This window comes from Pelophylax lessonae, assembly GCF_965119305.1.
Source record: "Pelophylax lessonae genome assembly, chromosome: 1".
Lineage (NCBI taxonomy): Eukaryota > Metazoa > Chordata > Amphibia > Anura > Ranidae > Pelophylax > Pelophylax lessonae.
This window is the reverse complement of record NC_138768.1, coordinates 525008847-525025090: the sequence shown is the minus strand read 5'-3', so window position 1 is coordinate 525025090 and position 16244 is coordinate 525008847. Positions and strand designations below refer to the sequence as shown.

Sequence of the window (16244 nt, the reverse complement as noted above, 5' to 3'; positions counted from 1 at the left end):
CTGTGAATGAATAATGTAGCCAAGTGGGTATGCCCAACACAGCCAGGGTTTTTTAAAATTGTGACAACAGGTGTGGGGAGAAGATCCTCTGCTTGCTATCAAAACTGGGGATTGGGGTGGGGTGCGGGGGCTGCTGCAACAGTAGCATGTTTCATGTTACACCCTGAAAACGGGTGTAACATGTAACATGTTACAAAAGGTGACCTTATCCTTTAAAGTTACTTACCTTCCTGCCCATCCCTGTAGAGTGAGCAGTTCATTGTAAAAATCTGCCAATGCCAAAGCTGTCTGCAGTCCTGTGCATGCGCAGTGGTTATGTCATCCCTGCTTGGCCAATAAAAGCGAACAAGACCCAGAAGAAAAGACAGAAATATGGCAGACTGTATAGCAGAGCTATAAAAAAGCTAAAATAAAAATGTGCCCTCGTTTTCATAGAGTCCTTAAAATCAAGGATATTCTCAACAGAGACCATTAGGGTTTTGTTAAGGTCAGTAATAGCTGGGTCAATGACAAGAATGGTCCACTTCTTCAGGAACCACTCTTCATTTTTGTATTGATGAGCAAAACACTTTGAAGGGATGATGATTTTTTTCAGTGTAAGGCCAGTCACTGTACAAAACAGGCTCCAGAAGCTACAGGGAATGATTTGGCCAGCCGAGGCATTAGGGAGCTAAGGCTGGGGACCTTTGTCAGGTCAACACACGGGCTGCTCTAGGGCAGGGCATGTGCGTATTGCATTAGAGATGGGTGAAATAGTATCCTTAAGCTTGGGGAAGATTGGGTATCCTCCTAAGCATGGAAGCTGTAAGAGGAGAACCAAAGATGGACTCTCGAGGAGAGTCAGAGGGAGTCATCTTGTGATATCCACAATATGACGCCTCCAACAGGGCAGCTAACCTACCCACAAATTCATACATAGAGCTGAAAATACTTCTCTGGAAAGGCAGGAGGAAGTGGGTATGCCAGAAAGAGTTAGGGAGGCCACCAAAAAGGGTATAAACTAGTGACGCAAAATAATGACAGAGCTCAGGACAATCCTAATCAGGACTATTAGGGGAGATGCTGCAGACCCCCCTAAGCTAAACTGAGTGTGATCTGGCCCATTGACCCATTCCCCTGGCACCCATGATCCTCCATGTGCAGAGAGGGTTTAACCCACAGGGGTACTTAGGACCTGTGCTCTGTAGGCAGTGGAAACCATGAAAATTCAAGGATCGCTTTGTTGAGTGGCCAGCGGGAGTAGATGCATCAGCCAATCGTGTGGCCAAGAGACAAAAATGGCATGCATTTGTGCAAAAAAAATCTCCATCAGAAGTGTGTTTCGCAGGTGCACAGGGCGCTTGGACCCTTGCAGGAGTGCAGAATACTGAAGAGGGAATAAGCACCAATTTTAAAATAGGAACAACAGCTGATAACTTTATAGGAACTGCAGTTCGGCTAGAAAAGGCACAGGCCATCGTCCTATGGTAAACCGATAAGGAACAAAGGCCTCAGCTCCAAGATGGGGCATAGCCCCGACTCACCCTGGTGTCTTGCAATCACAGCAACAGATAAACAGATAGTGGAACAATCCAGGTCTTCATCCTACTGGTATGCACAGCTCAGAAGGGTCTTCGGGGACAGAATCACACCAGGTGGTGTGAGGCTTGCTGGTAGTGTGAGGGGTTACATTGGGGCTGTACTTACAGCCATGTTTGCCAGAGTCCAATCACCTGCAGGTAACTGAATTGGTCTAAGACTAGAGGTCCTTATAGGGCTCCTGGGAAAAATCTAGCCCCCTACAAGATTTTAGGTAATGGAAACTCTGCTAAGCACACAAGGATGGGAGGGGGGCACTCTGTTGGGCCCTCTTTGATGTAAGGGGGAGGGGGGCTCTGCTGGGCACCCCTTATTCATACATTTACATTTTTTCATTCATTATTAAAACAGATTTTTTTAGCTCGCAAATATTTGTAAAATATACAAAGTGGCCCTCGTACTGTGTCTTGTAATGAACAACTAAGAAAGGTAAGTATATGCTAGTACAGAATATTAAAGCTGTTCCTTTGCCCTTGGTAATGTACAGGTATAGTTTAAGCCCTGCCTATAAATACTTTTACCACCCCCTCAAATATATATATATATATATATATATATATATATGAAAATTAGCACAGCAATTCTAGGTTATAATACTATGGCAACAATAAACCACTGGAGTAAGAAACAAATGCTAATAACAGGTAGTGAGTTCAACACCCCACTTTTTCAATGCTTTACATCTTTTCCCTGGCTAACTGTGTCCATCTCACTTCATACTCCTTAGTGTAGAGCTGCAGCAATGGTAGCTGTCACAATATATATCTTCCCTTCTGAAAATGTAAGTTCCCTGGCAGTCATACTGATGCTTTTCCCTCAATACTTTATATCACTGACCTTGAATGAGACTGTAGATAAGGATTTCTGACTTTTCTCTGACTTTAAAATCTGCACACTGTTCCCTGGTCAGTGACATTATTAAAGTCAGTGAGTCAGCTTAAAAAACAATCGACTAACCTTTTCACAAACAGGTCAACAATGACAGCCCCAATAATTTAATGATAGCATTACTTTAAGTCACTATTAGCTATACTAAAAACTGAATTTTGTAAGCTTTGATTAATCACCATGACCTTGCCTAACTTTTAATTTTAATAACATATTTTGGGGACTACCTGCAGGACAGTGTTATGACAACATAATTGCAGAACGTCTCGAGTCAGCATCACAATGATAAATGTGGAACGGCTGTTTTTTCTTACCTCAGGAAGATAATGCGGATTTGGCATTTTAGTCGTCATATAGAACCTAAAGTTCTTGTCATAATCAATGTCAGAGTCTCCAAGGCGAATTAGCATTCTACCGCCTGACACAAAGGTCTGCTTCAGAAGAATTGGCTCCAGAGCAGGATCTAAGCTTTCCTTCAGCTTTAATTAAAAAACACAGAGTCATACATAGCTCAAGTCATGATTATTGAACACTTTGTGAATTAATGTAGAATATATACCTTTATATATGTACAAATTCTAAGCTCAGTTTAGAAAAGTTAATTGTATTATGGAATATTTCTTTCTAATACATTCTGTTAAGGATATATTGTTATATGGTTTTTATGTTATCCATTTGTAACGTGTATTTTAAAAGTCTCAATACTTATTTTCACATATATAGTGTTCATTATATAGATGTGTTCTCTACATAAAAGACCACCGGTCATTAGTGCGATATTTCAGTAATGCTAAAATATCCTGGGTATTACATAATGTTATTCCTTCAAACATCAATCAATTCATTTCAGAGTAATGAGTACTGAATTATGTATGTTAAGAGAGCAAACAATCTGCAGGACCATAAAGTGCAGCTTAGGGCAACTGATTTATGAAATGCTTTTATTAATACTTTGCATTTTCTGAGAAAATAGCTACGCTGACACACAACAACCAACAGGCCTCTATAATTTGCAGTCATCAGAAACACATTTAGCATTTTGTTGTATTTGTTTTATGCCATCTTAAGAGGGAACAATTTGTGCTGTTGCCAAGCAGATGTGATCAAGCGTAGAATGGACATTGGCTTTGGTCCTCCATCAGAATTACTAGCATGGAATCACATAATAACTTAACAGGGTCATATCTCAGTCCCCTTGTGTCCTAGAAAGACAAGAACCCCCTATCACAGGACACTTCCCTATATGGTGTTAATTGAATCTTTATTCTGTGCTTTAGGCCTGAACTTCTTAAAGAAGCCTCAATGCAATGCTTTCCAAAGGTAACAGTGAACTAATTAAAAGTTTTATTAAGTTAAAGACTCCAAAGTTGGTTTCCAAGTGTTTTTTTTAGCAGTAGCTTATGGTTGCCAACATACCGGTATGTGTATATATATATATATATATATATATATATATATATATATATATATATATATGCAAAAAGGAGAAACTCTCAAAAATGCAACACGAGCTGAGGCAGTAAATGGACACTCTGATAATATCATATGGTATAAAAATGCAAAGCTTTATTTGTGACAATATAAAAACATAGTATATAGGATTAGGTACAGGCTATTGATATAACTTCACATTTTTGCAACCATTATTATTTTGGTGTTTCCACTTATTGGCATCAGCAGGCATAAGGTAAGACGTTCACAACAAATGACTTAAGCTTTTTTTTTTTTGTGTATATTTTTTACTTTTTTATTTCCCCTTGTTTAAATCTTTAAAGGCCTCACCCTTCTGCTACAACAGCAGTAACTACTTACCTGTTGTATATAGGACCGGTTTGGACAACACTAGTCTGTTATTCAAGTAAGAAGTCTTTATAAATATATATATCTTTACGATTACTTGTAGACCAATTCTCCTATCTATCCCTTAAACAACATGAGTAATAGTTTTTGATTTTTTTGTTTTGATGTCTTTAGACTTGCTAAATATTGTGTGTCTTCTCAGAGACCCCAGTGGTCCACAGGTTGTTGGCTAGAATCCACTGCCCCCCCACCCTCTCCACACGCCCCCCCATCCACCCCCCATGCCCCCCCCCCCCCCCGTTGGCTATTTGAGGATATATTTTCATGTTTTTATCTGACTTCTAATTGTGGCTATTCTGTAATAACCCTATACTACATTGCAACAGGTACCAATTGGGTAAATATAATAAATTATACACTCTGTTAAAATATATATATTTCCCCTTTCTGGTATTTGTATTCCCTTGAAGAAGACTAAGAAAAATAGCACTCGAAACTCGTTGGGTGTCCACCATCTGGGGACCACACCAGTGGTGATCCACAATTAGTGGAAACACCAAAATAATCATGGTTGCAAGAATGTGAAGTTAAATAAATAGCCTGTACCTCTTTCTATATACTATGTTTTTATATTGCCACAAATAAAGATTTATGTTTTTATACTTTCTGATATTATCAGAATGTCTATTTACTGCATCAGCTAGTGTTGCCACTAAAGTCCCATTTTTAAATGTTTCTCCTTTTTGCAAAAAAATGTGGTTTCAGTCAGCTTCTAACAGCTTGGAAACACCTTCTGATTATTTATTTAAAAATGCTGGTAGCCTACCAATATTCTGTGGAACAACAAACTGCCTGAGTTACAAATTTTGCAAATTCAGTTCTCCACAATGTTTATAGATACAAAGATGAATATGGGCTTGTTTTAAAGTGCTTTCAATGCTTGTTTAGAATCTGTAAATACTTTAGTGTGTATCATCTGAGCAGAGGTTCACTTCAAGGTCCTTAGTTTGGGATAGGTGCACTTTAAGATTTATCACAGTTGTGTAGTGTGATGCTGTATATTGCTTGATATAAATTGATTGGATAGTTGCACTATATAGTTGTTGGTAAATCTATGATTTATGAAGGAAGAGAGGATAGATGATTTAGACTTTAGAATAAGTTAGCTCTTTGGTTTTGCCATTAACTGTACTTGGTGCATCATATCCCTTCATAACATGGGCGTAGGAACCGGGGGGGGGATGGGGGGGACACATCCCCCCCAGGAAAAAATGCGGGGGGGACAGGTATGGAGAAATCCCCCCCAGTTTGGTACTTGGAGCAGGGGCCCCCTGTATGTATATAGAGAGGAGAGCGTCAAGCGCAGCTGAGCTGAGACCGGAGCTCCCCCGATCCTCAGCGAGTTACACAAACACACAGGCAGCTGATCTCTCTCCCCAGCTGCCTGTGTGTGAGAGCAGAGACGAGCACTGAACCCGCCCCTCCCCCTTCCTGTGTGTTTCCTGTACAGTACACGGAGGAGAGGAGGCGGGAACAGCTCTCTCCAGTCTCCACTCTGCAACATCTGAATCTGAAGGTCTGTGATGATGATTATAACTAATATAATACTGTACTAACTTGCAAGGGGCGGTGTATGGTGCTATGGGGGTGGAGATGGAGGGGTGTGTAAAGTTGGGGGGGGGGTGGAGATGATCATGGAGGGGTGTGTGAAGCAGGGGGGGGTGTATGGAGATGGAGGGGTGTGTAAAGCTGGGGAGGGGGTGTATGTAAAATTCCTACCATCCCCCACCCACTGTCATCTTCATCCCCACTGTCATCTTCCTACTATCCCACCCACTGTCATCTTCCTACTATCCCACCCACTGTCATCTTCATCCCCACTGTCATCTTCCTACTATCCCACCCACTGTCATCTTCATCCCCACTGTCATCTTCCTACTATCCTACCCACTGTCATCTTCATCCCCACTGTCATCTTCATCCCCACTGTCATCTTCCTACTATCCCACCCACTGTCATCTTCATCCCCACTGTCATCTTCCTACTATCCCACCCACTGTCATCTTCATCCCCACTGTCATCTTCATCCCCACTGTCATCTTCCTACTATCCCACCCACTGTCATCTTCATCCCCACTGTCATCTTCCTACTATCCCACCCACTGTCATCTTCATCCCCACTGTCATCTTCATCCCCACTGTCATCTTCCTACTATCCCACCCACTGTCATCTTCATCCCCACTGTCATCTTCATCCCCACTGTCATCTTCCTACTATCCCACCCACTGTCATCTTCATCCCCACTGTCATCTTCCTACTATCCCACCCACTGTCATCTTCATCCCCACTGTCATCTTCATCCCCACTGTCATCTTCCTACTATCCCACCCACTGTCATCTTCATCCCCACTGTCATCTTCATCCCCACTGTCATCTTCCTACTATCCCACCCACTGTCATCTTCATCCCCACTGTCATCTTCATCCCCACTGTCATCTTCATCCCCACTGTCATCTTCCTACTATCCCACCCACTGTCATCTTCATCCCCACTGTCATCTTCCTACTATCCCACCCACTGTAATCTTCCTACTATCCCACCCACTGTCATCTTCATCCCCACTGTCATCTTCCTACCATCCCACCCACTGTCATCTTCCTACTATCCCACCCACTGTCATCTTCCTACTATCCCACCCACTGTCATCTTCATCCCCACTGTCATCTTCCTACTATCCCACCCACTGTCATCTTCCTACTATCCCACCCACTGTCATCTTCATCCCCACTGTCATCTTCATCCCCACTGTCATCTTCCTACTATCCCACCCACTGTCATCTTCATCCCCACTGTCATCTTCATCCCCAATGTCATCTTCCTACTATCCCACCCACTGTCATCTTCATCCCCACTGTCATCTTCATCCCCACTGTCATCTTCATCCCCACTGTCATCTTCCTACTATCCCACCCACTGTCATCTTCCTACTATCCCACCCACTGTCATCTTCCTACTATCCCACCCACAGTCATCTTCATCCCCACTGTCATCTTCCTACTATCCCACCCACTGTCATCTTCATCCCCACTGTCATCTTCCTACTATCCCACCCACTGTCATCTTCATCCCCACTGTCATCTTCCTAATATCCCACCCACTGTAATCTTCCTACTATCCCACCCACTGTCATCTTCATCCCCACTGTCATCTTCCTACCATCCCACCCATTGTCATCTTCCTACTATCCCACCCACTGTCATCTTCCTACTATCCCACCCACTGTCATCTTCATCCCCACTGTCATCTTCCTACTATCCCACCCACTGTCATCTTCATCCCCACTGTCATCTTCCTACTATCCCACCCACTGTCATCTTCCTACTATCCCACCCACTGTCATCTTCATCCCCACTGTCATCTTCCTACTATCCCACCCACTGTCATCTTCATCCCCACTGTCATCTTCCTACTATCCCACCCACTGTCATCTTCATCCCCACTGTCATCTTCATCCCCACTGTCATCTTCCTACTATCCCACCCACTGTCCTCTTCATCCCCACTGTCATCTTCATCCCCACTGTCATCTTCCTACTATCCCACCCACTGTCCTCTTCATCCCCACTGTCATCTTCATCTCCACAGTCATCTTCATCCCCACTGTCATCTTCCTACTATCCCACCCACTGTCCTCTTCATCCCCACTGTCATCTTCATCCCCACTGTCATCTTCCTACTATCCCACCCACTGTCCTCTTCATCCCCACTGTCATCTTCATCCCCACTGTCATCTTCATCCCCAATGTCATCTTCCTACTATCCCACCCACTGTCATCTTCATCCCCACTGTCATCTTCATCCCCACTGTCCTCTTCATCCCCACTGTCATCTTCATCCCCACAGTCATCTTCATCCCCACTGTCATCTTCCTACTATCCCACCCACTGTCCTCTTCATCCCCACTGTCATCTTCATCCCCACTGTCATCTTCATCCCCAATGTCATCTTCCTACTATCCCACCCACTGTCATCTTCATCCCCACTGTCATCTTCATCCCCACTGTCATCTTCATCCCCACTGTCATCTTCCTACTATCCCACCCACTGTCATCTTCCTACTATCCCACCCACTGTCATCTTCCTACTATCCCACCCACAGTCATCTTCATCCCCACTGTCATCTTCCTACTATCCCACCCACTGTCATCTTCATCCCCACTGTCATCTTCCTACTATCCCACCCACTGTCATCTTCATCCCCACTGTCATCTTCCTAATATCCCACCCACTGTAATCTTCCTACTATCCCACCCACTGTCATCTTCATCCCCACTGTCATCTTCCTACCATCCCACCCATTGTCATCTTCCTACTATCCCACCCACTGTCATCTTCCTACTATCCCACCCACTGTCATCTTCATCCCCACTGTCATCTTCCTACTATCCCACCCACTGTCATCTTCATCCCCACTGTCATCTTCCTACTATCCCACCCACTGTCATCTTCCTACTATCCCACCCACTGTCATCTTCATCCCCACTGTCATCTTCCTACTATCCCACCCACTGTCATCTTCATCCCCACTGTCATCTTCCTACTATCCCACCCACTGTCATCTTCATCCCCACTGTCATCTTCATCCCCACTGTCATCTTCCTACTATCCCACCCACTGTCCTCTTCATCCCCACTGTCATCTTCCTACTATCCCACCCACTGTCCTCTTCATCCCCACTGTCATCTTCATCTCCACAGTCATCTTCATCCCCACTGTCATCTTCCTACTATCCCACCCACTGTCCTCTTCATCCCCACTGTCATCTTCATCCCCACTGTCATCTTCATCCCCAATGTCATCTTCCTACTATCCCACCCACTGTCATCTTCATCCCCACTGTCATCTTCATCCCCACTGTCATCTTCATCCCCACTGTCATCTTCCTACTATCCCACCCACTGTCATCTTCCTACTATCCCACCCACTGTCATCTTCCTACTATCCCACCCACTGTCATCTTCATCCCCACTGTCATCTTCCTACTATCCCACCCACTGTCATCTTCCTACTATCCATATTGTAAAAAAGAAAAAAGGAATAAGGGCTCTTTCACACGGGCGATCCGGTCAGATCCGCCTGTCAGTTTTATAGGCGGATCTGATCGGATCCTCCATGCAGCTCTCTGGGGCAGCGGAGCTCAGCGGAGACACCTCCGCTGACACCCGCTGCCATCCGTATCCGATCCTGTCCGTGAAATCTGGACGGATGGAAACCCTATTTTTCCATCCGTTCAGGGATCGGATCGGATGAGAGCGGACAGGCGGTCCGCTCTCATCCGATCCCCCATAGAGAGCAGCGGGAGCTGTGACACCTCCCTCTCCGCTCTGCAAGCGGAGACGGAGCTGTCATCCGCCGGCTCAGCGGGGATCGGCGGATCGATCCCCGCTGAGCAGCACGGATCCGCCTACGGAGGCGGACCGTGTGAAAGAGCCCTTAAGCAAATTCTAGAAAAATGTAATTAAAATAAAAAACTACTGACACCAATGGCAGAACTACCACACAAACATTGCACTTGCGACCGGCCCTGGTGTTCCGCCAACAGGCTGGAAGGGAAGGGCCCCGTCCGGGGGGCCCTTTATGGTTTCTTGCATCGGGGCCCTGAAGGTTCTAGTTACGCCACTGACTTGGAGAGTGCTGATTACGCTGTAAAAATGTCCAGTGCATTCGGCTTCCGAACACCTACTGTTAGGGTGGGGTTTACGACCCAGAAAGGCGCTGATTGGCTGCCTTCTGGGGGCGTAACCTGGGCGCAGGAAAGAGCGCTTGGCCACCCCCACCTTCGTGATGTCCTGGCTGTGATTGGTCCAGTCTCCAGCCTGGACCAATCATCATCCAGGACATCCGATCGCTGACGTCGCAATGGGGGCGGTGCCGGTGCGTGCGTCAGTCACTCACCGTCACCGCCGCTCACCTTCCCGCCGGTTCCCGCTGAAGAGGAGAGGCCGCCCACCGGTTTCCGCCGCAGAAGAGGACGAGGGAGAAGCCGCTCACCTTCCTGCCGCCGCTGATAGCCGAGCCACCAGGTAAGTGCATTGGGTTGAAGGGAGCATGCACGCTGGTCTCTGCATTGATTGGGGGACAATGCTGTGGCACTCTGCAATCATTGGGGTGCAATCATCTCTCTCTCTCTTCTCTTTCTCTTTCTCTTTCTCTTTCTCTTTCTCTTTCTCTCTCTCTCTCTCTCTTCTCTCTCTCTCTCTCTTCTCTCTCTCTCTCTCTCTCTCTCTCTCCTGAAAAAGCATATACCTGGCGAGTAAAAATGCTGTCCCCCCCAGATTTGTGTGGGTTCCTACACCCTTGCTTCATAACAATCTGTAGTAATCTTAGTCTCACCACAATTTTCAGCTTTTGTATTCATTTAATTGAGTTAATAAATAAAAGTGAAGTTTTTTGACCAAGTGGACTTATTACGTGATGAGATTAGCACATCGCTCTTGCATTACAGGTTAGTGTAAATTCCTACATAGTGGTTCATTTGTATTGTTAATAATTTAATATTTTCAGGCATTTTGTTATAGATTAGTAAGGTATATTGGTATATTGGCAGCTTAAAGTGAACCTGTTTTTTTTAGCTATAGTGCCATATTATATGGATGAATCATGGAACCAGCTTTGGGGCTCTACCTTCCTCCATTGCCCCCTTCATAATACAGTAAACATACGCATGCCACCTTGAAAGCTTAGGCAGATGAATGGCAGGATCTGTTAAAAGACTTATTTTCCCATTTGGACTGACAGTATAAATTTCTTCTGGGCCTGGATCTTCCAAAGGCCATTCCATATCTAAAAGGACTTTAAGTTTAGGCATTTGCCAGCAAACATCATTTGCCTAATTTAGTAATGAAGCTGGGAATCTTTACTCAATATATTATGTAAATATCCAGTTCAGTGAAAAGCAGATTCCTGTTTAATCTGCACATGATTGGGGGTTCAAAGTAAACAGACTTGTCACGTGATTGGTATCAATTTACTAAGTGAAGATTCAAAAATATTTGGTAAATCACCCTCTGTGCAGACAGGAAAGCAAACCCATCTTTGCATTTTCTCTTTATAAACAGAATAGCAAGCCTTGGTTAAAAAAAAAAGAAAATACATTTTCTCTCTTAAATGATGAAAAAAAGTGACAATTGCACAGATAAATATGATACATTTGATAACAGGGTACAATTTATTCTTGTACTGGAATAATTATTTTAGCTTAACCACAAAATTAAAATGGCTAGGATTTAACATGTATCAAAATGGTAAGTGAAAAATTACATTTTGTCCCTCCCGTAACACAAAATGAAGCAATTTACAAAAGTAAACAATACAAAAGCAAGTATAAATGCTAATTAGGAAATGAATGTGCAAGGGCAAGTCTAAGCAGAGCATACTAATTAAGCGCATAAGAAGAAAGATCTCTAGAGATCGTCTTCTCTTCTACCAATACTATCCTGTACAATATGCTTGTTATCCAGGGATTTTACGAGAACCAGCTCAGCAACACATTGGAAAATCAATGTGAAAGAGGAAGTTCTGTTTGTCCAAGAACTACCTTGTGAATGACAAGGGCATTGACTGAAAGGAGCCTTTGTACTATTCATTACAAACACACACCAAATTCTCCCTGAAAGAAGCCTTTGTTTACTCCATTTATTTCAAAAGTATTCAATGGCAAAAAATATAGAATAATTCCAACCAAGGAAGATTTGACAATGTATGACACTAGCTAATCCCTTCTAAATGTTATCTCGCTACTTTGCAGATACGGACTATGTCAAAGGCAGCTTCCTTGTACCTATTACTGTAACTGGCTTTTGTGTTAAACACAATAAAAAGATAGCAGGATTCCTCTTATTGACAATGATTGTGTTTTCTTTGATGCGGCCATAATTGTCAATTGCCATGAGAATTGGTAACCACTTGGTAGAATGTCCTAATGAAATGTTTAGGAGACATGACAGTGGTTTGTCTTTTAACCACCTTCCATTTTTGTAAAGAGACCCTGTCACCAGACTTGTGCTGCCATTTGGAGTAAGAATAATATCCATTTCAAAAACAATCTTCCCATAAGATTATATGTGAATTCGCAATTTTTTTAAAGTGTTACTAAACCCACAACAGTAAAATCAGTCTGTATGTAAAGCATGCTTCTTAGATTCACTGTGGAACCTAAGGGGTTAATCCTGCACATTGTGTAAAAAGGCTGTTTGATTCTGTCTTCTCTGATCCTCCCCTTCTTCCATCTGCTGATAGTGCAGAGCCCTAGGAGGCACTCTGCACATGCTCAGTTTGGTGTGTATTGCTCGAGAATCTTTTTTCTGTCAATCACTCCATTCTGCCCTTCCAGCACTTTCTTGAGCACCGGATTGGAGAGGGGGTGGATGCAGCTGGCCTCAGCTCTCAGCCGCATTCTGAGAGAAGGAGCCAACTGCCAATAAAGTTGCTGGTTGGATCCCAACAATATGGTCAGCATCTTTCCAGAGTCTCCAGCGGCTCTGTGACGCCAGACAATAGCGGGCATTAACCTGGAGTCAGCAGATTTATGGGCACAGGAAGGTACAAGTAAGTGCACTCCTGTGACCCACAAGAGAAGTATGGCCCAGAAAACTTTGGCCATACCTCTCTTTTAAGATACTTGATTTTCTGTGTTTTTACCTTTCTTTTTGCTAAGTCGGTGACAGGGACTCTTTAAGGTAACATACATCAGTGTTAACAAACAACTGAATAGTGGATAACATTTTTACAGCAGTCACCAAAATACAATGCTTATACTCTAGGCATGTGATTGTTCATTTTTCCTGAGTGCCCTCAGATCAAAAAAAAAAAGATTTAAGATAACATAGCACATAAATTTAGATCAGCTTGTGCTTACCTCTTCTAACAAAACTGGCAGACCAAGCCTAATGGCATTCTCCAACGTCCGGAGAAAGCCAGCATCCGTCAATTTAATGACTTTTAAGCCATTTTTAGTTTCTCTGTTTCTAATCCAGCGATTAGCCTGAGGTATGAAATTTAAAGCATTACAAAATGGTTGATAACAAGTGTTCATCCCACATTTTTGCTCTAAGAATATTTGTGACAAAAAAGCTACTAAAAAGTGAAACTAACATAGAACCCAAATTACCAAGCGGCTCCTGCAGGGGGGCAGAACTAGATTTCTTGAAAAGGTCCCTTAGGCCAGTGGTTCTCAACTCCGAGCCTCAGGACCCACTAACAGGCCAGGTTTGCAAGATAACTGAAATACATCACAGGTGATATATTTTGCTGCTCAGTGATTGCAGTATTCTAGTCTGCATCTCCACAAAGTGATACTTAAAATCTGGCCTGTTAGTGGGTCCTGAGGACCGCAGTTGAGAACCATTGCCTTAGACAGTGTTAAAAAAAGCCACAAGAATGCACACTTGTAATATACTAGAGCACATTCGAGCAGGATTTTGAGTACCCAGTTATATCAGCAGGGCAGCCATCAGGGGGGGACAGCCCATACACATGTAGGGGGCCTGGGCATTCCGAGGGGCCCAGCCGCCCAGGCCACAACCAACGAGACCGAGTTGTTGCTGCTGTAGTAACTAGCAATTGCTAAAGCTGGGCAGCTGCAGAGAAAGCAGATGCAGCTGAAGGGATTTCTCTTTTCTAAAAAATATTAAGCTGTCTCTTTGCTGGATTGGGATATCTCTTTGCTGAATATACGAGGCTGTCATTTTATTGGATTGGGATGTGTCTTTGCTGAATATATGAGGCAGCCTCTTTACTGGATTGGGATGTCTCTTTGCTGAATATATGAGGCCGCATCGTTGTTGGATTATAATGTCTCTTTGCTGAATATGTGAGACTGTCTCTACTGGATTGGGATGTCTCTCTGCTGAATATATGGAACTGTCTCTTTGATGGATTGGATTCATTTTCATATATTAAGTTGTAAGAGTGCTAAAATAGAAGTGAAGGACTGAAGGACTCGGTGGCATGGCCAGTGGGCGGATTCAGTGGGATGGCAAGAGGGCGGGCCCTGCGGAATGTTGGTGGTCAGACCCGGAAGGGCCCAGGCCTAAAGCTGTGTAAGAGCCCCAAAATTTCTGAATGCTGCCCTGTATATCAGGAGGCAGCAGTGAGGCATGGTGATGTCACCAATGCTTCCCGGAAGCCATGACAGAGGTAAGTATTTATTTTTTACAACATCATTATTTGTACAGTTTTTTTTTTGTCAGCTACTTCAGATTCAGAATTCTTTATTAATTCCAAAGGGAAATTTTGGGAATTTTGTTTGGGTGGTGGGGGGCAGACAGGAGAGTGGACCTTCTATTTTAACTGTGCAGTTGTTTAAACAGAGAACCGTTGTCAATGAATATGCATTTATACACTCACCAACCACTTTATTAGGTACACCCGTTCAATTGCTTGGTAACATAAATTGCTAATCAGCCAATCACATGGCAACTCAATGCATTTAGACATCTAGATATGGTAAAGACGACTTTCTGAAGTTAAAACTAAGCATCAGAACGGGGAAGAACAGGGATTTAGGTGACTTTAATAGTGGCATTGCTGTTGCCAGACAAGCTTGTCTCAGTATTTCAAAACTGCTGATCTACTGGGAATTTCACGCACAACCATCTCTAGGGTTTACAGAGAATGGTCCAAAAAATAGAAAATATCCAGTGAGAGGTAGCTGTGTGGACGAATAAGCCTTGCTGATGTCAGAGAGGAATGGGCAGACTCATTTGAGATGAGGAAAGATAGAAAGGCAACAGTACCCCAAACAACTACTCGTTACAACCATGTTATGCAGAATACCATCTCTGAATGCACAACACATTGAATCTTGAAGCAGATGGACTACAGCAGCAGATGACCACTACTGGATGCCACTCCTGTTAGCTAAGAACAGGAAATTGAAACTACAATTTGCACAGGCTCACTAAAATTGGAACTTAGAAGATTAAAAAAAACATTGCGTGGTCTGATGAGTCTCAATTTCAACTGCGAGATTCAGATGGTAGGGTCAGAATATGGTGTAAACAAGATACAAACATGGATCTATCCTGCCTTGTATCAACGGTTCAGGCTGTTGGTTGTGTAATGGCGTGTGGGATATTTTCTTGGCACACTTTGGGCCCCTTAGTACCAATTGAGCATCGTTTAAATGCCACGGCCTATCTGAGTATCGTTGCTGACCATGTCCATCCCTTTATGACTACAGTGTACCCATCTTCTGATGGCTCCTTCCAGCAGGATAATGCACCATGTCACAAAGCTCAAATCATCTTACCACTGGTTTCTTGAACATAACAATGAGTTCACTCTACTCCAATGGCCTCCAAAGTGACCAGATCTCAATCCAGAGCACCTTTGGGATGTGGTGGAACAGGAAATGTGTAAACATGCAGCCAACAAATCTACAGCAACTGCGTGATGCTATCATGTCAATATGGACCAAAATCTCTGAGGAATGTTTCCAACACCTTGTTACATCTATGCCATGAAGAATTAGAGCAGTTCTGAAGGCAAAAAGGGGTCCAACCCATTACTAGCAAGGTGTACCTAAAAAAGTGGCTGGTGAGTGTATATAATAATGTATAGTCATAATGTCTAGAATACAAGACAGAGATTTGGTAATATTGCCTATTACCAGTTAGTGCTATATCACAGGTGCTTTACGAACAATGGTAACATCAACACTTTAAAAAAAAATGTGTTATGTACAGTATATAGAAAATACAGCAAATCTTGACCCGTGCTAACAAAATCCACTATCTACTGAACCCAAAGTAGCTATATCTTATAGTTTAGCAAACAATACCAGATATAGCTCTAAACATACAGACAACTCAAATACTGTATATAAAATCTATATGTGCTCAAATAACAAACAAAATCATGCACACTGAATTGTGTTGGAGATCACGGATTGTGGATTAAAATTAACTTTTTGTACA

At 43.3% G+C, this 16244-nt stretch overlaps 1 protein-coding gene across 1 annotated transcript in view; it reads right to left on the bottom strand.

Moving 5' to 3' along the window:
• DNAH6 (dynein axonemal heavy chain 6) overlaps positions 1 to 16244 on the bottom strand; it is a 473665-nt gene that overhangs the window by 121384 nt on the left and 336037 nt on the right. The window contains exons 56-57 of the mRNA XM_082248007.1: positions 13184 to 13309; positions 2781 to 2945 (exon numbers count right to left, since the gene is read on the bottom strand). Of these exons, the coding sequence (XP_082104133.1) occupies positions 2781 to 2945; positions 13184 to 13309 (291 nt within the window). The remainder of the gene's footprint in view (positions 1 to 2780; positions 2946 to 13183; positions 13310 to 16244) is intronic.